At 45.3% G+C, this 25,884-nt stretch overlaps 1 protein-coding gene across 2 annotated transcripts in view; it reads right to left on the bottom strand.

The window, feature by feature from the left end:
• MLF1 (myeloid leukemia factor 1) overlaps positions 1 to 25,884 on the bottom strand; it is a 181,615-nt gene that overhangs the window by 85,874 nt on the left and 69,857 nt on the right. The window contains exons 2-3 of one of the 2 annotated variants that reach the window (XM_082248600.1): positions 7,355 to 7,511; positions 4,650 to 4,694 (exon numbers count right to left, since the gene is read on the bottom strand). In XM_082248600.1, coding sequence (XP_082104726.1) covers positions 4,650 to 4,694; positions 7,355 to 7,511 — 202 coding nt within the window. The remainder of the gene's footprint in view (positions 1 to 4,649; positions 4,695 to 7,354; positions 7,512 to 25,884) is intronic. The other variant, XM_082248601.1, reaches the window with a different exon arrangement.

The raw sequence follows: 25,884 nt of genomic DNA, 5'->3' as shown, positions 1-25,884 counted from the left end.
AAAAAGGTACTGTATTTGAAAAAAAGACTGCTAAGGCAGACACTTGGCCTTTTATGCTGCTCAAGCCAGTTTCTGATCAAAACCCTGTTGAAGAAAGGCCAGAACCTGAGCCACGGCAAAGGAATGAGGATGGACTCCTCGAACCTCACACGCCTTCTACATCTGATGATAAAGCTTTCAATATATAGATTTCCTCGCCTTCAACATGGTCAGAATCACCGAGCCAGACAAGCCCCTGTCCTTCAGCACCCCGACTCTCATCAGCCAGGCTGTCAAAACCAACGACCCTAAAACAGGATGGAAGATCGTCCCTTGAGACAACAGATCATCCCTGAGAGGAAGCCTCCTGGGGACATCGGTGACCAGTCGCACCAGGTCGGCATACCAAGACTGTCGAGACCAGACCTGAGCCACCAGAATGATCGGAATGCCTTCTGCCTCAATCCTGCGTAGAAGTCGCTAAAGAAGCTGGAGTGGAGGAAAGGCGTAAACATATGGTAACAGCTTCATAGAGCCATCAGAGCATCTGTGGCGTCTGCCAGAGGATCTCGCAACCTTGGCCACGAACCTCGGCATCCTTCTGTGGAGCAGAGATGCTAACAAATCCACCTCGGAGGTGCCCCACCACAGACAAATCTGATTAAACACATTTGGATGAAGGGACCATTCCCCCTGGTCCAACCCCTGAGGTAATCCGCCTGCCTGTTTTTCACGCCGGAAATGTGCACGGCGGAGAGGGCCATAAAGAACCATTCTGCCCACCGGAAAATGCCAGACACCTCCAGATCCGCTATTCCACTCTTTTTGCCTGGTGATCCACATAAGCCATAAATGTGGCGTTGTTTGACTGAATCTGCACTGAGAGCCCCCGAAGCTGCTCTGTCCAATGATCCAGGCGAAGCCTGATCGCTCAAAGTTACAAGACATTGATGGGCATCTGTAGCAAGGTCGGGGAGTGCAGCCACCAGACCAGAGAACACTTTTTGGCCTGACTTAGAAAAATCACCTGGTCCAGCGACTTAGGACACTTGTCCCATTGGACCAGATTTTCCTTTTGAGGGAGTCTCATGTAGAACTGTGCAAACGGAACCACCTCGAAGGTGGACACCATCAGGCCCAACACTTGTATGCACGCCCGAAGTAACGACCATGTGTGGGCTAGCAACAGTTGAATCTCCTTGTCGGAACCAAGGCAACTTCAGAAAATTCAGAAGCCATCCAATCTCCCACGAAGTCTGGAGTAATTGCCACATCGGCCGACAGAGCAGACGGAGACTCTGCTCACAAGAATTCGTCCAGGTACCCCAGCACAGCAATCCCTCGCTGACGCAGCAACACCAAGACCGGGGCCAACACTTTCGTGAAGAACCGAAGGGTAATACTATAAACTGATAGTGCTCCTTTCTCACAGCAAAGCAGAGGAAACGCTGATGCCGGATGCAAATTGGAATGTACAGGTAGGCATCTTTGATGTCTAAAGAAGCCAAGGAACCCACCACTATCCAAAAAGACTCCATCCTAAATGATTGCATCCGCACAAAACAGTTCAGGGCCTGAGGTCCAGAATCGGACAAACTTGCCCTCCTTCTTGGAATCCATGACAGGGTATGAATAAAAACCCCTGAAAATGGTCCAACACCGGAATCGAGATGATCACGCCGTGGGACAACAAGTTCTGCCCTGCCCACAACAGAGCTTGCAGCTGATCCGGGGGCAGGTGCACAGTGCAAGAAGGAATTATCCCGGAAGACAAGAACGGAATTCTATCTTGGAACCGGATACAATCACCTTGTGGACCCACTGGTCGCTGACCCAGGACCAACAAGTATGCCCCCCCCCCACCCTAGATATGGATGGCAGCAAACCTTCATGCCAAAGGGGCCTTGTCAGCAGGTCTGGAGAAGCCTGCTCTCTGATTGCCAGACCAAGGCCACTAGAAACCTCCCAAAGAGGCTTGGAGGAGCTTGGAACCTTTTTCTGAAATCCCTCAGGGATGAAAAACTTCTTATGGGCTGAAAAAGAAGTTCCACGCTGCCGGCGAGGCACCTTCCCCTTCCCCGTCTTTGGAAGGAAGGTACTCTTGCCCCCCGTCAGACTCCTAATGATGGCATCCAGGGCAGCCCCGAACAGGCGCTCGTCCTGAAAAGGCAATTTAGTCAGGGCCTTCTTGGAAGTTTGCTCCACAGGCAAACACTTTAGCCGTCAATGCGCCTAAGCACCACTGCCAAGACAGATCGCGTAGAGACTCATGGGAACTGCATCCAAAAGATGCATCGCAGACAAACTGCCAGCCCTGGACCAACTGATCCACCAGTTCGCCATGGGGGGGGGGGGGGGACTGGCCGTCCCCGATGGCCAGACGCAAAAGCGGGGGATACTACCACCAGAAACATGGTTGCCTTAGTCGACCTGGAAAAAGGGGAACCCACGGCCGTTGGCACCGTCCACTTCCTCAGAGTCAACTTCTCAAAGGGATACCAGAGAACAAAGAATCTTGGGACCAACAAGGGTCGTATTGGACGCACCCAGCACCTATAGACGCAATGGTCAAACTAAGCTAGATAAGAGAACACCATAAAACGCACAGGTTGGCTTTTGAGAGACAAACAGAACAGATTTGTCCGCAGCAGCCTCGGCTGCATCCTCCAACATAAATGGCTCCTACGCAGTCGCAATCAGTGCATCTACCAACGCCTTTTTTTGCAGTGCAGCAGGCATGAAGAAACCCCCGGAGGAACCGACCACCCCTGGGGGAGTACCTGTACCCCATCCAGGGAAGGAGAGAAGGAGGCACTTACTTACTGATCCAGTGAAGTGTGCGGGTAACACTCTCAAGACAGTAACCTCCTCACCACCGAAGTGGGGGAGCTATTGGCCAGAAGGAACGCTATGACTCAGGCCGAGATCCGGTCATATGCGATCTTGCAAGATGTTTAAGTCGCAGGCCAGCACCGCTATGTCGCGGCCGACCTAGCGTGGAGCTACGGTCTGCGCGCGCGCGCTCGCTGGCCGGGCTGAGGGGACCACTGGAACTGCAATAGTCCAGCCCGACGCTCGGCCCGGCAGTTGCTAGAAGATTTTGGCAGTAAGACAAAAATGCCAGGACCTAGGTCCCCGCAGGGAGACTAGGTCCTACTCCTGAACTAGGCAAACAAAAACTCAGTATCCCTAAGCAGAGAGGGGGGATTATGCTAGCGGAGGACAGACCATGGGGCGTAGCCAAGGTTCTGTATGGTCTGCCTAGTCCCACTCCTGTACAGGGCAGCATAACCCTATGGTAAAGAATATGGAGCGGTGTGTCAATGAACGGAAGAGAAAGATGCTTATCTAAGAGTCTGAATGACCACTCAGCTCAATAATGTTTAGATTAGAGAGGGTAGAGGGACACAAGAAGGATGGAAAACTCATAAAATAAGCACAGAGACCCTACTGTAATCATCCTTTTAAATATTAACTTACCTTTCTCCCAGAGAGCTATAGTGTAAGCATTAGGTTATACAACTTCACCATAAGAGTATATTTATACTTATATAAAATATGTATGCAATCTTTGAATAGGACATGAAGGGAAATGTTTCACTGTGTTAAATCACTGTAATGGGATGAGACTCTTGTATACTGGCAGCAACAAAACTGACTGGGCCACCAAGCGTCCCCCAAGAAAGTGGACACAAATGAAAAAAGTGACTATTTGTATTTACCTTACATTTTACATCTTATTTCCTTCTACTAAGGAATGCACATTCATAACACATGAACCACCCAACAGAGCACATTAATTTAGCCTCTCTCAACCCTTTTAACATGGGGGAACACTTGAAATAACTTTCTGGCCTCAGGGAACCGCAATAACCTGCCAATGAATACAATACCTAAAACTGATGATACATTAGGCATGGTTGTCACAGTGAGAAGGATGCTTAAGGCTGGTACACACTATAAGAAAAAAAAAAATCGGGCGAATTATCGTTTTGGTTTCCCTCGATGTTTCACAGCAAGTAGGAACCAAGGAAATAAATAATGTAGGACAACGACTTAATTTTTTTTGTTTATTTGTTTCGCAGTATTTCATATCTGATTTTTCTTTTACGAAAAACAGTACACATTAAACAAAAATCATTCCTTCTGTTCATGTACAAGAAAAAAAATTCAGTTTGTCCCTACAGAAATTTTAGGTTGCAAAGTCTGAATCGGATGTCGAAAGTTGTGTACAAAGTATATGAAAATCGAATGAATGATCGTGCTTCGTATGGAATTTTTCTTCCAATTTTCTCAGTGTGTACCCCCCTTTACATTGGTAGTCAGTGGTAACAATGCCCTCCTTATAGATAGAAGAAAAAAAAAACCTTGGTGTTAGTGCTTAGCTATAGGAGAGGCAGAATATGCTATTTTCAAGGGACGTCTGGAAATCTCTGGAGAAATCCTGGCTGAGAAAGGCTGAATTATATTAACCATCCTAAAGCATCCATGTAACAAAGTTGTGTTAATATTCTTAATATATCATGCCATAATTTTGCAGTTTTTCCAAACAGGCTTGAACAAAAAGTGAGGCATAAAACATACTCTGATTTATGGTTAAAGTAAAAAAGAAAAAAAAAAAAAAAAAACACACCATGCTTTCATATAATACAAACACCCAAAGTACTGACCATACTAGAAAATGAGGCACTAGGCATGTGGCTTAGACTCGATGCCTGCAAGAAAAGTATTAATGGAAATGAACAATTTTGAATAAAATGCTGTGGTTTCAAATGTTTGCTGTAATAGAAAAATCTATGGTTTATAAAGATTGTTACCTTTACTTATTAGTTTATACAAAGAGAATGGTCCTTGCAGCAAGCAGAACTTATGAATGAAAATAAAGAGTCTGGTTGCTAGAGCCAAGACTGATAAATAAAGCTCAGCATTATAAAATTTCTAAATACGCAAACTAGGCATTACAAACAATCTGAGCAAAAGGTATATGTGTTGCAAAAAATGAAACGTTAACTAGCCTATGTACCTGTAAGGATATATAGTAAATACTCCTCCAGCTGCTGTGCCATTGAACACCACTATAGTGAAGAGGAATTGCCACCTGCAGTTACTTCTAAACTTACACTTATTGCAGTAGGAATCCTCTGTGGCCCCTACTGTGCTTGGTGGTTCCTCCTACCAGCTTTTCCAACACTACAAAATACAGGGGTGGGCCCATTGCATATGACAGCCATGGGCCAATCACCAAGTGCCAGCGTTGTCACAAGCTCCTCCACACTCTGATACATCGAGTCTTTATTTTTCTCCCAGTGGCTAAAAGTGAAGTGGAGAGACTGAAGGAAAGAAGAGTATGTGTTGTGGGGGAGGGATACATTAAATTAAACCTGTTTCTTGGTCCATCATGGAAAAGCACAAGTTTGCTTTAAGGACGGTGCTGTATCTAAAATACCAAAATTAAATGTGACCTAACTGGATTAAAAAAAAAAGAAGCTGTGTATTAAACAAGCCTTAAAAGTCCAAATACCTCTTCTGCATATAAAATGTAATGTAATGATAAGCCAGGATGTAAGAGAAAAGCACCCTGTGTTGTGTTGAGTGTGGACAATTGAGTGTGTCCACCTCTACCCTTAACATGACCATGCTTGGCTTTTCATTCAGAGAAGGTGATCAGCCCAATGTCTGATCCTTCCGTTCATTTAAAGCGGAACTTCAAGCAGAAATCTTGATTTATGCGCTACTCTCTCCCTACTGTACTATTTTTTTTTGGCACTTTTTTTTCAGGGGGCAGGCAGGTACCTAGTTTTGACAGGTACCCGCTCCCACTTCCAGTCGGACCGGAAGTTCTCATCCCCTCATTACGCAACCTTCTAAGACACATCACAGGTCCCAGAAGGCTGCTGGACATTCACAAAGTGCAGTGTGCCTTGCGCGTGTGCAATGGGCAGCCAGCTGTGAAGCCACAAGGAATCACAGCTGGCTATCTTCAAAAAACATGTCAACTCTAGGGACACTAAGACCAGCAAAGAACATATTTAAGGCCGAGAACCTGACCACTAGCATTTGGTAAAGTAACCTGCTGCAATAGGAGCCCAGAATAGCATTTTCTGCAGGACAGGAAAGTATTTTCTTTCGCAATTTACAATTTCACTATAGGTCCACTTTAAAGGAATGAATAGTAGGCAAATTAAGCCTATTTTAAGGAAATCATGTTTATATCTGAACCATATATGTACTGAGGAAACTACAAAATTGTAGATTCAGGAAAGACAAATTGTATGCATTTGTAAGTGAAAAGCAGAACCCAATGTGTCAGATACAGTAACCATCTCTGATTGCTAACCTCACTAAAAAGAAGAAACATATAGCATATTGTACATTGAGCAAGGCACTCTCTTATTAAAGCCTATCTAAATGATCACTACAGCAATATGTCTCTTTGTACAGCTCATATACTGTACATAGATAGCATTGTTCTACATATAGCTTCATCAATCTTTAAATCAATAACTGCTATATTATTACTTGATTAGCAAGTCCCAGTCAAAACGTACATTCGATTAATATACATTTTGTAACTTCTGTTTTAGGATGGCTCAATTGTGCTTCCTACAGTGTTTTTACAAATATCGAAATGCATTTATTCATAACATACACACACATGTATATACATATACTTGCTTGAGTTTAAGGTGCGATGATGGGGAACACATTTCACACATTTTCTTTTTGACCTGCAGATGACTGCCCATTTATTGAGCTACAGATAAGTAAGTTCAGGTTACAGTATCAGCACCTGGCAGGGTTCCAACAACCCCTGCAGTGTCTTTATTCTTAAGGTCATAAGTTCCATGGGGCTGATGAAACTACTACTACCCCTTAAATTAACCTGCTCCTAACCAAACTTTCCCATGCTGTCTGTGTGGTTTACCTATCATTTTTTGTAAGGAAAAACATTCATGTGTTTGAACCACAAAAGTTGCTTTCAGCAAAGGGTTTTGGCACACTATATATAGCAGATGGAAGAATGCCAGGCTTGCTTTTATCAGTTACACAGCCAGAAGTATAGGAATTGACATCTGTCGTACAGGCTCAACAGTGCTAAACTTGTACATCAGTGTCTGTAACTGTAATTATGTGCTTTCTAGGCAGATAAACAGTTAAAAGAGCTGAACTAACAAGTATTAAACTGTTATAGGAATAGTACAGGGTGAAAATAGCTGTGGATTAAATCTCTAGGAAAGAAAAGAGCAAATCGGGGCAGTTAAAGGTTGACATTACCGCTGGCAGTGTATACCTAAGCTAACAATCAGGTCTTTGAAATGAATCTGGCTATAAAATCTAAGCTGATGACAGCACTGTGATTTCAGGAAATGCCTACCCTGTGATCTTCTCTCAGAGCCACCTGGGAAGGGTTCTGCCCTCTTCGGCCATGAGATCTGCCATCTGTGATACTGAAGAAGGGATCCCGGCCAAAGGGATCAGAGAAGCTTCTCATCATCTGTCTGACATGTTCTTGGTGTGCACGGAATGGATCCCTATGAAAACAAAATTGTATACAACTGCAATGAATATACTATACACACAGATATATATAATACTTATATATATATATATATATACACACACACACACACACAAACACATATATACACACACACACACACACACACACACACACACACTATATCATCACTCAATATATTACACACATATTCACATCCGATTACTTTTTTTATGATCTCATGCACACTAAGGGTTTGCTCAGTTCCTCTGCACGAAGAGGTAAAAGCTGCGTACTGCACACACAATTATTATGCATTCTATTATCCAGAATATTAATTTATTTTGGCCATTAGAATGCATGAACATGCAAATACACCTAAAACGTACCTAGCGTTTAGGTGCGTTCCACATTTTTACTGCCCAAAAGCATGTCTCCTTAACATGCTGGTGATTGGGTTTTTTTTTTTTCCTGCCTGTAAAACGCTTCTCTTCTAAATTGCCTGTCAAAGTCAATGTGTGTATGGACACATAGGGTAACAGAGGTGTATTTACAGGTAGAAAAAAAAAAAAAGCCAAAACAACTATAAAAGCAGAGTTTAAGCCCACTGTGCATGAGCCCTGCCCGTTCTAATGGACATCCATTTTTCAATACCAGATATATGTTTTCAATAAAGAACAAAGCATATTTAATAATTAAAACCCAAGTCCCCGTTCACACTGGGTCGCCGTAGGTCGCCTTCCATAGGGAAGCTGCGGACCCGTTCTAATAGGAGCGACACAAGTCGCTCCGACTTAGAAAAAGGGTCCGGAGCTTCTTTGGGGCGACCCGGAGCGACCGTCATAGACTTCAATGTTATGAAGTCCGTGCCGGCCGTTCCGAGGTCGCGGGGCGAGCAGCGCGCCGCGACCTCTGAGGTCGCCCCGGGAAGTAGCGTCGCTGCTATGTGAACGGGGACTAAATCTCAAAAAACATTGATAAATAATATTTAAATCATCTTCCACAAAACAAAACAAAAAAACACAAACAACCAGTCTGGTATGCAGTCCATATTGAACTTTAGTTGAGCAGTGCACTAGTACACTTCATTAATAATTCATTCAGTTGCTGGCAAAACTTACTAAATAATAAAATATGGTATGCATTAGGCTTGGTTCACACTGGAGCGGCTTCAAAGTCGCCCGGCTTTGAAGCCGCCCTGCACAGCGGCGACTTCAGCGCAGCTTGTAAACAACTTAATAGAAGTCAATGCATGCTGCTCTGAAGTTGCCCCCAAGTAGTGCAGGAACCATTTTCTAAGAGCAACTTGAGATGCTCTGATTAGAACTGTTCCATTGCACTGAATGAAGCCAAGTCACTTGACAAGTCTCCCCAGTATGAACCAAGCCTAAGTCCACACATATATGCGATACGGGAACCCTGCAAATCCACTGCGGGTTCCCGAAGTGCATTCAACTTGCAGGCAGTTCACACTGCCACATGAAAATCACTGGGGGTGTCAATACAAAAGTTAACAACACCCCCAGATTAGTTCACATATCGCAGTGCGAACTGTCAGTTAGAACATGAATCAGATCGCATACACTACCGTTAAAAAGTTTGGGGTCACTTCGAAATGTTATAATTTTTGAAAGAAAAGCACTGTTTTTTTTTTTTTCAATGAAGATAACAGTAATCAGAAATACAGTCTAGACATTGTTATTGTGGTAAATGACTATTCTAGCTGGAAACGGCTGATTTTTAATGGAATATCTATATAGGTGTACAGAGGCCCACTTCTATATAGGTGTACAGAGGCCCACTTCCAGCAACCATCACTCCTGTGTTCTAATGATTACAAAACCCTTGTGCACTGTTTTTTTTTTTTTTCAATGAAGATAACAGTAATCAGAAATACAGTCTAGACATTGTTATTGTGGTAAATGACTATTCTAGCTGGAAACGGCTGATTTTTAATGGAATATCTATATAGGTGTACAGAGGCCCACTTCTATATAGGTGTACAGAGGCCCACTTCCAGCAACCATCACTCCTGTGTTCTAATGATTACAAAACCCTTGTGCACTGTTTTTTTTTTTTTCAATGAAGATAACAGTAATCAGAAATACAGTCTAGACATTGTTATTGTGGTAAATGACTATTCTAGCTGGAAACGGCTGATTTTTAATGGAATATCTATATAGGTGTACAGAGGCCCACTTCTATATAGGTGTACAGAGGCCCACTTCCAGCAACCATCACTCCTGTGTTCTAATGATTACAAAACCCTTGTGCAATTATGTTAGCATAGCTGAAAACTGTTGTGCTGATTAGAGAAGCTATAAAACTGGCCTTCCTTTGAGCTAGTTAAGTATCTGGAGCATCAGCATTTGTGGGTTTGATTATACTGTCAAAATGGCCAGAAAAAGAGCACTTTCTTCTGAAACTCGACAGTTTATTCTTGTTCTGAAAAATGAAGACTATTCCATGTGAGAAATTGCCAAGACACTGAAGATTTCCTACAACTGTGTGTACTACTCACTTCAGAACAGCATAAACGGGCTCTAACCAGAAAAGAAAGAGAAGATGGAGAGGCAGGATGGTGATGTCACACCTGTGACCCAGAATCTGCAACTACTAATAATGTATCTTCATATAGGAGAGCCAGGAAATGTTGACTGGCCAAAGTCCAAAGAGGAAGAGGCAGGGTGTGCATTAAGAAGGGATACGCAGGCGGACCACGACTCCTAACCTATAAAAAGCAACCTAAGACTAACTCCACACACTGCACTGCGTGCCAACGGGAGCACCCACAGCAGGATCCAGTTCAAAAAGGAACATTACAGGCCAACCATGTCTCTTCCATCAGGTGGAGTCTGGACTCCCAGGGTACCGCCAAGGAGTTCACTGATCTGGTGTGATAAAAAAAAAAAAAAATAAAACATTTTGGAGGGGGAAAAAAAAAAGGATAAAAAAGGAAGAGAGAAGAAGATAGAAAAGAAAGTGAGAAGAAAGAAAGAAGAGAGGGGTTTTAGTAAATCAACCCTACTGTGTTGTTGCAGCTCTAGATCAGAGACAAAAATCACTCCAGGGCAAGACTTTAATGACACAGCAATACAAAAAGAAAAAAATGTGTTTTGTCCGTGATGAGCAGCTCTACTAATAGAAGGAAGGGGTATGTAAACTTTAACCGGCATGTTCTTAGATAAACTCTACTAGCATGCTCAGAGCCTAAAGCCGGCCATAGACAGACTGAAATTCAGTTCAGCAGGAACTATATTAAATTTCGGTCCTTCTCTGGGCAGGCTGGTTGTACTGAAGTCAATTCAGTGATCAACTTCAGTAGAACCAGCTTGTTTGATTTTTATGTGTGAGATTACTGCTCCCTGCCAGCAGAACACAATAGGGTTGTGGGAGGAATCCCCCCCCCCCCCCAATCAACACTGATCGTGGAATGAATAAATTTTCCTTCCTTCGACCCGTCGTTTAAGAAAACTGAATATATGGCCTGCCTCAGTGTAATTTCTGAAAGTGATCAGCTTTACAGTATTTTTTCAACAAACAATAATATGAATTACCATTCTCTATAAGCCCAGGTTAACATCAGTGCGGCTTTGAAATCACGCTACTTCAGCGGGATTTCAAAGCGGCAGATCAGTACTATTTAGATCTCCGATTCCATTGCGGCTTCATTTAACAGAAGTCAATGCAAATCGCAATGAAATTGCAAAAAAAAAAAAAAAAAAAGTAAAGTAGTGCAGGAACCTTTTTAAAAGTCACAACAATTTGAACGATTCTATTGCCACAATGGAGTGTGACTTGTCGTACAATTTTAAACTGTGCATGTCAAATCGCACTGGTGTGAACCATGGCCTAATCTTTTGTAAAATAATTGGCAGTTACAGTCAGTTTTTGTATAATGTGAGCACTAATACTGAACTGCAGGAGAGTTCAGCAGTAAAGATAAAAAAGCTAAAAACCTTTTTTTTTTTTTTTTTTAATCTTAAGTATTTTTTTTAAACTGGCCCTTTTCTTAAACTCCCTAAAAAGGAGTCTATTTATACGATAGGTTTTTTTTTTTAACCAAGGATTAATACAAATATTCCCCCAAGATTCATATATTTTTCTAACAATTTGAATCCTGAGTGAAAATAGTTTGAATTCTTGCTCAAAATATTTATTAATAAATCCCCCCAAAAGTTTACCACCCCTGTAATGGTTCCTACACATGATCGGATGAACAATTCTGCTTTCGAAGCGATCGTACAATAATCTAATCATTCTTACACAGCCTTCGAGAACCGAACACGACATTTCTTATAATATTCTCTGATTGGACAAGCATGTAAAAATTTTGGCGTACAATACCAGATCATACAATTTTCATTTAATCAGTACATTTTTCTTTCAAAAATACAATACAAATACACTACAACACATTAGATCACTTCTGATTTTTTATTCTGTTGTATGAGAATTTTCGTATTTTTAGTAACCTCTTTATTTTCGATATGTGATTAGAAAGAAAAAGGGACAATCTGTCATCCGATTTTTGGATCTTGTGTACGGGCCATTAAACCATGCCTATTCAACCATACATCATATAAACCATAAATCATAGTAAGCCAAGACCACCACGGCCACAAAGGTGGGCTCTCTGGTGGGCACTGGATACCCCAGTCCAACAAAGTTTTTTCAGGGGGGCAATTATATCAACATCAACTGACATAATAGAAGCGTATCACAGTACTGCCAAAGCCACAGCACAGCCTTTCGGCTTTCTAGATGGAAGGGTATGGACTAGAATATCCACTTCTGGCAAATGAAACAAACTCCCTTTTAAAACTGAAAACTTACATCCATATTAAAGCACAAGAGAAAGCAGACGCGTTGACAAAGTCTGGCAGTAAAAGAAAACCTGCATGGAACACAGGAAAATGTGTTCCAGTCTGCCCACCATCTGGGACTGGGAAAATATTCACACTTCAGCTGGAGCGTCTTCCTAAGTAAAAGGAAAATGCAGCACTTGACTTCTCAGCGACAGAAAAGGAATGTCCTTGAGAGGTCCATGTAATGCCCAGACCAAAAAGGATTAGAGTAGCTGTGTAGGATTTGGAGATTTGTGAGTCTTCCTAATAGTTCACACGACATCTTCAGACCATCTGTAACCATTCCAGAACTGGATCAGTAAAACTGTACTCTCCAGTGAGCAAATCTTGCAGGCATTTGTTAGAAATGACTCAATGTTTTGGATGGAGAAAGGGGTTGTGATAAAGGACGAAAATATAAGCTTGCTGTACAAGGCATTTTACATACACTTGGAAAAAAAAAAAAAATCTGTAATAAAAAGCCTTAGTATAAAAATTGTGTAGAAAAAAAAAACACCACACAGTATACCTCCACAATGCTTGCACATTTCTCAGTGTTTTATCCCTAAAAATTGCGGCAAGTACAGAAAAAAAAAAATGGGATTTTTGACACCATAAAATCCATTTCTCTGATGTTCATTGACGGACACAGCTTCAGATCTTCATAACTGTTGGGTTATGCTGCCCCCCTAGGAGTAGGACACTAGGCATGAAAAAAAAGTCTGGCTACGCCCATGGGCAGTGCCAGGTGGTATACTCCCTCTCTCTGCTATAGGCACTCAGTTTAGTTACAAGCAGTGTCAGAAGAATTACAACTCCACAGAGTGGTGGGTGTTGTTTCCGTCAATAGACATCAGAGAAATACATTTTACTATAAGTCAAAAATCCCATTTTTTTTCTGTACTTGCAGCAGTAAGCGCCCGTGTAGAAAGCGCATTAACAGGGAACGGAGGAACCTGTCCCTTGATGGAATAGGCCTGCACCACGGCCTGTCTTTTCCATCTGGAAATGGTTGCGGCAGATGCGACCAACCCTTTGCAAGGTCCATCCGTAAGGACAAAAAACTGTAGGGCCAATTTCCTAAACGACTCAGTTGCCACAAGGTACACCCTGAGCACCCGACCCACATCCAGAGGAGTGCAAGGCAATTCCCCTAGGATGTTTAGGCTTAGGACACAGGGAAGGCAACACTGTCTTCATTCAGACAAAGCCTTCATTCGGTTCAAAGCCCTGAGGTCCAGGATTGGACGTACCTTGCCTTCCTTATGGGGAACTGTAAACAGGTTTGACTAGTAGAAACCTCTAAAACATTCCGATTTTGGAACCAGATCAACACCTCTTGTAATAGAAAGTCTTGCACGGCCCTGAAGAGACCCCGCAGATGGTCTGGGGACAAACGCAGGCTGGAAGGAAAGAAACTCACTGGAGGATAAGACCGAAACTTGATCTTGTAGCCGGACCGAATCAGCTCGTGGACCCCCGTCTTGAATCAGGGAGGTCAATGGGTTTGGAAAGAAACAAAGATGCCCCCCCCCCCCCGCCCATCTCAGACACGGGTGAGGGTGCTCCTTCAGGCAGAAGAGGTCTTGTCTGCAGGTCTGGAAAAATCCACCCTTGGCTTACTAGACCAGGTCCTCTTGGAACCTCCGGAGGTCCTGACAGACTTAGATCCTTTGTCTTGAGATCCCGAGAGACGAAAAAGGCTGCATTATGAGCCAAGAAAGAAAAAAGGGCCCACATCTGCGACAAAACTCCTTGCCCCTGGCAGCCTGTGGAAGAAGAGTACTCTTCTCCCTTGTAAGACCCTTAATGATATCATCCATATCATGCGCTGAAGGGCCACTCTTGTCAAGGACAGCCTAGAAACGAAGGGAGCTGCCCCCAGAGGGGCATCACAGACAAACTGCAACCCCTGGACCAACTGGTCCGCCAGCTCTGCAAGGGCAGGGAGAAGCTGTTCCCCCTCCAGATCCTGGCGCAAAAGCTTTGCCCACTCCTTTAAAATCTGGGACACCAATGCTATGGTGAACACCGGCCTAAGGACCGAACCGGCCACAGTAAACATGTGGCGGACCAACGTCTCGGCTCCCTTGTCAAAGGGGTCTTTAAAAGCCGGAGACTCCTCCACCACATTAGAGTGGATTTATTCAGCCTGGAACCTGAGAATCCACCACAGTTGGGACTGTCCACTTTTTAAGGGGGGGCTCTTCAAAAGGGATACGGTCTAGCGAAACACTTAGGCACCAACCCATTGCGTTTAGGTCACTGACTCACGACAATTTTGTCAAAATAGGCGGGAAAAGGGAATGCATTTGCCCCTTTTGGGGAGCTGCGGGTACCAAAATGGACCGGCGCCTCCGACGCAGCAGCATCCTCAATTTTTAAAATTGCCTGCACCGATACAATCAGTGCATCCACCAGAACTGTTTCATGTGCAGCTGCAGTAGAAGAGGATTCATACTTACTATCAGAGCACTCTAAGTGCATTGACGCAGACTCCGTAGGGTCGCTAAATACTAAGCTCACCCCGAAACATAACAATCAGGGGAGACCGCCGACTGCTATTCTGCAAGGGGATGCCGGCCAAGGGTCCACAAATGGACCACCTGAGACCCCACAAAAGACAAGGGGGGGGGGTCGCCTTAAGAGCCCACCATAGAGAACATAAAGAACATAGCCCCCTTTAACCTCCCTGGCAGTCTGATTATGTCAGAATTTTTTTATCTGAAAGCGGTACATTGTTTTGCATGGAAATCCGTTTTATATTTTAGGCCTGTAATGCTTACATTTCATCAAATTCGAAGTGGAGATATTTCATTATGAGGGAGAATCTGTACTGTGACATGATCGTGCCAAAGAATGGAGTGGCAAGTTATGTATTGGTTGTCCAATACCACTTCTGCAGGGGTTTCCCCACCACTCTTTGAAGAATTATTAGGCCCAGAAATTTCCAAATGTCATCTTTGGTCACTGGTTCCCACTTTCTGCATCTTGCAAACTTCGGATGCGTAGCCAATTGTTGCTCTTTTTACTGGTTTGTCTTGGTAACTATTTTTCAATAACCTCATCGATCAGAAATAATTGTAGGTATGCCAAAGGGTTGTCATGGTCAATGTCAACTTTCATAGCAGGTGCTCCAGTAAATAAAAATCTTGGGGGCGCTGCCTGATGCGTACCGCTGTCAATAGAGCACCAAGTTCATACATCACTGAGCTCATTCGCAGAATCGTCGCTGTCGTCACTTTTAGTACCGGATGACAAATTTTCCCACAAGTCACTATCACTCAGTTCTTCAAATAATTCCGATTCACTGTCGCTGGACATTCTCAATTTTCCAGGCACAAAGAACTGCAAAAGTGTAGGCAGGGCACTGGAAAAGCCACTAGGTGAAAACCTGTGGTGAAATGGCGTGATACAAAGTTGTAATCCTAACAGATTACACTGTATCATGTCATTTTGTTTCATTTTTTTTTTTAAATCTCCCGCCAGTTCCACCACCCTGCATTGTGGCGCTCGCAAGGAAGGGAACCGGAAGACAGGTGACAGCATCAGCCGATCACACAGCGAGGACAACACTGACTCACGACAATTTTGTCACTGACTCACGACAATTTTGTCAAAATAGGCGGGAAAAGGGAATGCATTTGCCCCTTTTGGGGAGCTGCGGGTACTTGTATCATGTCATTTTGTTTCATTTTTTTTTTTTAAATCTCCCGCCAGTTCCACCACCCTGCATTGTGGCGCTCGCAAAGAAGGGAACCGGAAGACAGGTGACAGCATCAGCCGATCACACAGCGAGGACAACACTGACTCACGACAATTTTGTCAAAATAGGCGGGAAAAGGGAATGCATGCAATGATCACACAGCGAGGACAACTGGAGGATGGCTGGAGGACGGCAGGGGAATCGCAGTGGAAGGTAAGTGCGATTGTGGGGTAATGCCGAGTGTGGCTCGGGGTTACTGCTTTTGGCACTGTATATTAACCCCGAGCCACACTTGGGAATACTGCCAGGGAGGTTAAAGGTGGGCCACCCACCGTGACGCGGACATGCAGGCAGGGTACCACCGCTCACGCAATAATGGCGGCAAGACTGTCGGTTCAAGGGAGGTTCCAAGCTGACCATATGGCCCAGTAGGCCGGAAGCAGCGGCCTATATTTTTGGGAGGGCCCAGCCGGCAGATGCCAAAGGGGGGAAGTTGGGGGCTTCAGCTAAACCCACTAAGGCCGCCCTCCAAGCAGTGGCCTAAATTTTGAGGCTGTCCCGCCACCAGGACACAAGCCCCAGCGAATCCGACTACCCAGGGCAATGGAGGGGAAGGCAGATGCCCACATGGGAGGCAGTAGCCTCAGCCATCCTCACAGGGGCCGCCTCACATAGGTTCCGCGGAGTAGGCCGCAAAGTAGCGCCTACATTTTAGGCTGGATCCAGCCATGTGAGGCACATACCCGCGGATGGTAAAACATCTGCTCCCCCAGCCAACAACCGCCGCAGGGAGCCCGAGGAAATCCCTGCCCTAGTCACCAACCCCCAGGATGGCAGGGAACCCTGCTCAAACGCCCCCCCCCCCCCCGTTGCGCCCTAGGAAAAAACTGGTCAGCAGCTTGGCCAGCAGCAACTACACAGCCAACCCCCCCCCCCATAAGAGCACGTGGTAAGCCCAGCTCACAAAACGCACCCGGGGGGGGGGGACAAAAGACTCACAGTGACCATTTAGAGGGGCAGGGGGAAAGGGTGGGGAACCCAGGGGTCCGATTGTCCCAGAGAGAGGCCCACGTCCACCCCAAAAGATCACCAGAGGAGAGGGGGGGGGACACTACTTACCACACCATGGAACCGGATGGGCACCGCTCCGGGCAGATTACTGCACCATCTGAATGCTGCGACTCAGGCCGGGACCAGGTCGTATGTGCCCTCGTGAGAGGTTTAACTCGCAGGCCAGGCCAGCCCCCGTCAAGTAGGGCTATGTCGCAGCCTGTGCGCGCTTGCTGGCTGGACTAGGGAGACCTTAAGGATCTAGAATATACATTCCATCGCCAGTCCAGCAGTTGATTGTAGTTCTCACAGGGACAGAAAATAATAAAAAAAAAAAAAAGAGGAAAAAATTCCATATAAAAAAGGAAAAAAATGCTAGGACCAGAGATCCCAGCAAGGAACTAGGTCCTTACTCCTGACTAGGCAGAACAAAACTGAATGCCTATAGCAGAGTGTGGAAGTAAATCCCGTGGGATTGTCCCATAGGCGTGTTAAAGCTTTTTCCTGCCTAGTGTCCTACTCCTATAGGGGGCAGCATAACTCAATGGTTAAGAAGATTCTGGAGCTGTGTCCGTCAATGAACGAAAGAAAAATGGGATTTTTGTACTTGCTGTAAAATCCATTTCTCTGAGTTCGACAGACAGTGCTGCATAAAACATAACTACTGGGTTATATTGCCTCCTCCAGTAGTAGGACTAGGCAAAACAAAAACACATGGCTATGCCCATGGGCCGTCCTCAGCTTAGTATATAAGCCCCTCTCTGCTCTAGGCAATCAGTTTAGTAGCAAGCAGTATTAGAAGTATCAGAACTCCATAGAGGGGTGGGTGCGGTGTCCGTCAATGAACTCAGAGAAATGGATTTTACGGTAAGTACAAAAATCCCATTTTCTTTCGTTCATCGACGAACACATCGCTCAATAAATCATAACTACTGGGATGTCCAAAAGCAGTGCCAAAAGTAAAATGAAGGGTTGGGAAAAATAACCCAAGGCTACAATATAAAAACCCCTAACCAGGACACAGGAGCCTTAACCAGGGGACAGGGGCCCAGTCTGAAAAAGGTTAAATAAAAACACTCCTCTTAAACAGCAGCCTGCAAAACTTTACGGCCAAAAGAAGCATTCGCAGATGCCAAAGTATGTACCATATAGAATTTTGTGAAGATATGCACAGACGACCAAGTGGCCTTGCAAACTTGCGATATTAATGCCTGATGACGGAAGGCCCAAGAAGCAATTAGCCTGAGTTGAATGCACCATGACAGGGAAAGGTGGAACCTGACCTTTAATGGAATAGGCCCGAGTCACCGTCTGTCTGATCCATCTGGAGATGGTAGCCGAAGAAGCGACCAGCCCTTTTCTTGGTCCGTCCGTAACCACAAAAAGCGAGTCTGACTTCAGAAATGACTCAGTAGCTGCCAGATACACCAGAATCGCACAAACCACATCCAAAGTATGCAAAGCAAATTCCTTGGGATGAGCCGGCTTGGGACACAAGGAAGGCAATACAATGTCCTTGATCAAATGGAAGTCAGAGACAACTTTGGGCAGGAATGATGGACAGGGACGAAGAACCACTTTATCACTATGGACCACTAAATAGGGACTGCGATAATGCCGTGTGGTTACGAGTAAGCAATCATTCGTATCGTGAAACGCGTCAACCTGACATGTGTCATGCACTGTCTGTACGAATTTATCTATGAGGAATAAAGGATACCATTGATTTCAAATTTTGCCTTGAGTGTGGTCCTACGTCTTGGATGTTTTACGAACTAAAGAGTGTGTGGCTAGAGGGGGGGGGGTCGCTGACAAGAAGATTGCCGGGGCAGACACCCGGCCCTTGATGGTCCTCAAGGTCAACTTCTGAAAAAAATCCTGTTAAAGAAAGGTTAAGATCCGAGCCACAGAAAAGGATCAAGGAAGCTCAAATACACATTCAGCTAGCAGCACACACAATATATTTGATTACATTCAGGACTCTCCTCTCTGAGTGAGTATCTAGGTTCAGGATGTAGAGGTATATCCTAGACAAGCAGTCACCAACCAGTGGTCCCTGGACCAAGAGAACATTTTGGTGGTCCCCCCCGGGGTTCTGCCACAAATCAACATTGTAGCAGGTGTATACCTCCCAATGTGGTTTCCAGTGTTGTTCTCAATGCACGCTAACAGTCAACACTGTCAGTGCGCATTGATACTCGATGCCTCCTCTGTATTTCCAGCTCCTGTGAACTCAGAAGGGGGCACTGAGAGTAGCGCAGAGAGCGGGAGGTGAAGGAGGGGACTTCCAATGGCAGTTTATCACAGACTGAGCTCAAGCGCATGGCTGGATAAGGGAGGGGATATCCAATGAGGAGTCTGTATAAGGCAGCAGTTTGAATCAGAGTGCAGGGGCCGCAGAAGCTGCCAGAGAACCGGAGCACTATGTATAAGGCAGTAGTGTGATCCAAGGAGAAGGGGCAGAGAGCCAGAGCATTGTGTGTATAAAAGGCATGTAAAATTCATGTTAGTGGTCCACGGGTTTCAAAATTGTTGGTTTAGTGGTCTGTGAGGTCCAAAGTGTTGGTGATCAAGGTAGCCAATGCCTGAACAAAAACAGCCCTGTCCTTATGAGAAAAGTAGATGGAGGTATAGCCCGGGTAGTTCCCCCCCAGGTTCCAAACCAGGCCCTTCGGGTCTGGTATGGATTTTGGGGGGGGCCCCATGCCGTATTTTCGGCGTGGGCCCCCCCCCCCCCCAAAATCCATACCAGACCCTTATCCGAGCATGCAGCCCGGCATGCCAGGAAAGAGGAGGGGACGAGCGAGCGGCCCTACCCCCCCTGGATCATACCAGGCCACACGCCCTCAACATGGGGAGACGTTTTGGAAAGTTTATTAAAAATCTTCATCCCGTCTTCTCCTTCTCCGGGGTCTTCTGCTCTTTTGCTGTCCGCTCTTCTTGTCTTGTCTTGTCTTCTCCTCTCCGGTCTTCTGCTCTTTTGCTGTCGGCTCTTCTTCCTCCGGTCCTCCTCCGACGACGTCTCCGGCGATTATGCCGGTCTCCGGTCTCTGCAGCTTATTATATAGCCATTGGGGGCGTGGCCGCCAGATGACGTCATCGGGAGACCCCGTCCCCTTATGTCACATATGACGTCATCTGTGGCATAAGGGGGCGGGGTCTCCAGATGACGTCATCTGGCGGCCACGCCCCTAATGGCTATATAATAAGCTGCAGAGTCCGGAGACCGGTGTTCTAAAATTTTCTCAGACCCATGAAAAAAAACGGACCTCGTCATTTACGGTGATCCTACGTCATGAAACAGCTGATGGTAGTCTCAAGTTCGCATGCGCATAAAGACATTATCTTGGTTTGGTAAAATTATAACACATAGCGGGCAGTTGACTGAGAGAAGGCGGGGCTGAGGTGGGACGGAAGACACCGCTGCGTCATCTGCAGAGCTGAATAGAGGAGGCGGGACGGAGGTGCGGCCGTGTAATAAATGCAGGACTTTAGCGACTCCTTCTGTTTTATTATCTTTAGTAATTATCGTATTATTTATCCTTAGGATTTCATAACATTTAGTATTTCTATAATACAAAATAAGAAATACTAAATGTAATGAAATCCTAGGGATAAATAATACGATAATTACTAAAGATAACAGAAGGAGTCGCTTAAGCCCTGCATTTATTACACGGCCGCACCTCCGTCCCGCCTCCTCTATTCAGCTCTGCAGATGACGCGGCGGTGTCTTCCGTCCCACCTCAGCCCCGCCTTCTCTCAGTCAGCTGTCCGCTCTCTGTTATAATTTTGCCAAACCTCGAAAAATGTCTTCTGCGCATGCGCACGGACGACTCCCATCAGCTGTTTTGTGATGCTCTGTCCCCGGAAGTGACGAGGTCCGATTTTTTCACGGGTCCGACAAAATTTTACAACACCGGCATAATCGCCGGAGACGTCGGAGGAGGACTGGAGGAAGAAGAAGAGCCGACAGCAAAAGAGCAGAAGACCGGAGAGGAGAGGAGAAGACAAGACAAGACAAGAAGAGCGGACAGCAAAAGAGGAGAAGACCCCGGAGAGGAGAACACAAGAAGCAAAAGAGCAGAAGACCAGAGAGGGAGAAGACGGGATGAAGATTTTTAATAAACTTTCCAAAACGTCTCCTGTTGTTATTTGCACACACTGCCTTTTATGGGGTGAATGGGTAGGGGTACAGTGTACCCCATACCCATTCACATAGGGAGGGGGTCCGGGATCTGGGGGGCCCCCTTGTTAAAGGGGGCTTCCAGATTCCGATGAGCCCCCTGCCCGCAGACCCCCACAACCACCGGCCAGGGTTGTGGGGATGAGGCCCTTGTCCTCATCAACATGGGGGCAAGGTGCTTTGAGGTGGGGGGTGCAGAGCCCCCCTGCCCCAAAGCACCCACACCCCCCCATGTTGAGGGAGCGTGTGGCCTGGTATGATCCAGGGGGGGTGGGGCCGCTCGCTCGTCCCCTCCCCTTTCCTGGCATGCCGGGCTGCATGCTCGGATAAGGGTCTGGTATGGATTTTGGGGGGGACCCCACGCCATTTTTTTGGCGTGGGGCTACCCTCAAATTCCATACCAGACCCGAAGGGCCTGGTTTGGAACCTGGGGGGGAACCCCACGCCATTTTTTTCCCCATTTTGGCGTGGAGTTCCCCCTCAAGATTCTCACAGTGCAGGTCGAGCCGCAAGTCGGATCACCCTGATCCGACCTGCAGTGCGACTTCCATTCAAATCATTAGGCTCCCATAGGGAACCATTGATTTTGAATGGAGGCAGAAAAAACACTGCTAACAGCTACTGTGGCCAAACGTGCAATACGCTAGTGGAAAAAGCTACTGAAAGCACATTTTTACAGCTGCTGTTTCCCGGCGTCAAGTAAACAGCTTTGGAGCACGTTTTTATGACGCCCTGTGTGCATGGAGCCTAAATGTGTAGTCCGGAGAACAATAAAGATTTGCACACTGTAGTAGTTCCTAACAGCCAATCAGTAAGCCTCTATCACAGTACTGTAGGATAGAACTGTCTGTTATGGTTTACTGTAATCTGTACATTAGGTCTGTTTTTGCTGCCTAAAAAAAAAAAAAAAAAAAAAAAAAAAAAAAAAAAAAAAAAAAAAGGAACGTGTGCCTAGAAGAGGCTCAGGAGACACAAGCATCTGTTGGCGTCCATTTTCTGTAAACTGACTGATTACATGTACACTTGTAATGTTTTCATTTCAGCTGGGTCCTTTGCTGTGAAGTCAACATTGGCAAGTGTTCATAGGAGCAGCTGGTTCTAACATCGAGGCTGGCCCCAGACTGCTTTTTCTACTATTATGTCCCTGCTGGTGGGCAGTGCTTTTACCAACATGAACCACCCAAAAAAGCGCTGATTGGACCCACTGTTGTAAAATATGGATGGCAGCTGTGTACAGAGTGGTCAGTATGTATTACACCAGCGTGAATGATAAATCAAGGAAAAGTTTATTGGAAACCACCCCTGAGTGAACAATGTGTCAGTAAGTAGTAAAAAAATGCAGAGCTCCCCTTAACCACACTGGTGAACCAAAACAAGGCAAAGACCCAGAAGATGGATTCCTCTGGCATGCTGTCAGCTGTAACTAGACCAACCAGGATGATGCTGTGGTGAAGACTGTTCTAATCTGCAGCGTGTGGTGATGGCCAGTTTGGTGTTTTGGTTGGCTCTTCAGCACTGCTCCGGGTGCAGATTTCCCACACAGCTGCTTTATGGTCCCCGACCTGACCCTGATTCTCATCATGGAGGGATCATTGGTCTTGGTCCTTTAGCGCCAGACTTTGTTTTGGTTTTACTTTCACCAACAGGAACATACTCTGTCAGGCTCCACTTGCCTGACTTGCAAAAAAAAAAAAAAAAAGGACTTCTTGTAGGAGGAGTTTAGCGTTTTGCCTGTGGAAGCAGCTCGATGTTATCATGAGTCCATGCACATTAGGACGTGTAGAAGCAAAGGTTAAGCTCAGCATTTTGAGAGCAGTTTTCTAGCAGGAAAAAATAAACAAAAAATAAATAAAAAAGCTAAAAAACGCTCCTAAACTCCTGTACAAAAATGCTCTATACATTTCTGGCAAAAGAACTGGTGTTTTTGTAAGCCCAGTGTGCATGGACACTCAAACCCTCGAAAAAGGAAAATGGGCAAAGCCTTACTATTTAAAACAGTGACATAAAAAGATTGGAAACAAATACACATTTTGGTGGTTTGGACTACAACCTGTAAGTCTTTGGTCAGTGTCCAACATGTCCCACTAACAGAGCATGTGTCAGTTAACCTCTATTCTTTCCTTCAAAGCAGGGTGGATGCTGGAAATGTGTAGTCAGCCTCCTGTGGGCTTTCAGTGCCGGTTCACACTAGTGCGATGCCAGACATTGCATGTGATTCGCACCGCATTACTGTGGAGATCACATGCAATGTCTGTGCGATGCAATTTTAGCCATACAAAATGTATGGCTAAAATTGAATCGCATTCGCAACAAAATGTGCAGGACCCTTTTTTTGGTTCGCACTGGAATCGGATCGCATAGGTGTTCACGCCTATTCGATCCGATTCCTGCACCATTTTACAGTTCGCACTGCGATCCAATCTGGGGGTGTCATTAACTTTACATTGACACCCCCAGCAATTCGCAGATCTCAGTGTTCCACTGATTCTGGTGCGATACGGGAACTGGCACGGAACCGGGACTCACTCTCCAGTACACAGGACGTTAACCACTTTTGGACCGGAAGATTTTCCCCCTTACTGACAAGGCCATATTTTGCGATTTGGCACTGCAATAATTTAACGGACAATTGCGAGGTCGTGCGACGCTGTACCTAAATAAAATTGATGTCCTTTTTTTCCCACAAATAGAGCTTTTTGGTAATATTTGATCACCTGTGCGATTTCTATTTTTTGCGCTATAAATAAAAAAATAGCGACAATTCTGAAAAAATACTATATTTTTCACATTCTGCCATATGACATTCTCAAAAAAAAAAAAAAGTAAAAATCTCGATTTTTTGCGGGACTGCGACATTGCGGCGGACAGATCGGACCCCTGATTGACATTTTTGACACTTTTGGGGGGACCAGTGACATTACTACAGTAATCAGTGCTAAAAATATGCACTGTTACTGTAATGACACTGGCAGGGAAGGGGTTAACAGTATAGGTGATCAAGGGGTTAAAATGTGTACCTGGGGGGGGGGGGGGGGGGTGACCTGTGGAATGACCATAGAGATCTGTGATACTATATAGAAGGATCACAGGGGCTCTATGATCATTCCAGGGAGAAGAACGGTCTGTGTTTACAACAGCTGACCATTCTTCTCTCTCAGTGGGGAAGGATCGCGGGTGTCAGCGGCAATCGGAGTCGCCTGCCCGCTGCATCGGCTTCCCCGCTGACAGGCGGGGGCGAGACCGCATCGGCGGCGGCACACGCTCACCCCCTAGTTGCCGCCAACCCACCGATGTAGCCCTACGTCGGTTTGCCTAGGAGAGCCACACTGCCGCAGTAAATATGCGGTAAGCGGTCAACAACCGGTTGAAGCGTTTGTTGCCCTAAAAAAATAAATAAATAAAAAAGGAGGAAGAAGAAGAAGAAGAACGAAGGAGGAAGAAGAACGAAAGAGAAAGAAGAACGAAGGAGGAAGAAGAACGAAGGAGGAAGAAGAACGAAAGAGAAAGAAGAACGAAAGAGAAAGAAGAACGAAAGAGAAAGAAGAACGAAAGAGAAAGAAGAACGAAAGAGAAAGAAGAACGAAAGAGAAAGAAGAACGAAAGAGAAAGAAGAACGAAAGAGAAAGAAGAACGAAAGAGAAAGAAGAACGAAAGAGAAAGAAGAACGAAGGAGGAGGAAGAACGAAGGAGGAGGAAGAACGAAGGAGGAGGAAGAACGAAGGAGGAGGAAGAAGAATCCTGTTCCTTTAAAACATGAATATCAGCAGTGTGCTTGTGCTTTGTAATTTCGCACCTTCTATCACCTGTAATACCTGGCTGATCCTGCCTTATTAAGCCCTTACCCCCATCAAATGGACCACGGTTTATCATAGCTACTGAGCCCTGACACCGTGGTCAGTTTACGTGCCTCCGTTATCCGCAGTTCTTCTCTGCCATTCTCCTCCCCCCCCCACCCCCCTATACAGTGTATGTCGCTTAAAATTCTTCTTCTAAATACCATATTTCTCCTCGCTGACCACCCGGCAGACATCAGAGGGAGATCTCGGCCCCTCCCTCTGTAGCACATACATCAGAGGAAGAGAGACATACACTGTATAGTACATGTTATTCTAGCATAGGGGCTGGCAGTGATTGTGAGCACTGCGTTTACAATCCCTTAAAAAATAAAAAAAAAAGCCACACAACACCACACGAGCTGCAGAGCCAGTACAGACGCCAGGAAAAAGGGCTAGTGGTAATGCACATTTAGCAGTGTTTCTGCCCTCTATTTTCCACTCTCAAATCCAATTACTACAATTTAAAAATTGCTAGATGTTAACATGCGTTATTGTGTGTTTAGCCGCATCAGGCATTTTTACAGCTGTAACGCTGCTGCTCCAGAACGCGCTGGCCCTGGGGTTTATTTTTGTAGCTTGAAAAACGCCTATGCCACTTACAGCTCCTAAAAGCCTGTATGTGCATGGACACAGAATAACAGAGAGGAACACAAAAAAACACCTGACGTTCCTAAAAGCGGCAGGGAAAAAACGCCCTGTGTGCATGAGGTCTAAATGCAAGCTTTAATTTAGTTACAATGAAGTTAGAAGTCATTTCAATTACATTAGTAGGATTTCCTATG

This window comes from Pelophylax lessonae (assembly GCF_965119305.1).
Source record: "Pelophylax lessonae genome assembly, chromosome: 3".
Classification (NCBI taxonomy): domain Eukaryota; kingdom Metazoa; phylum Chordata; class Amphibia; order Anura; family Ranidae; genus Pelophylax; species Pelophylax lessonae.
This window is presented reverse-complemented; position numbering and strand designations above follow the sequence as displayed.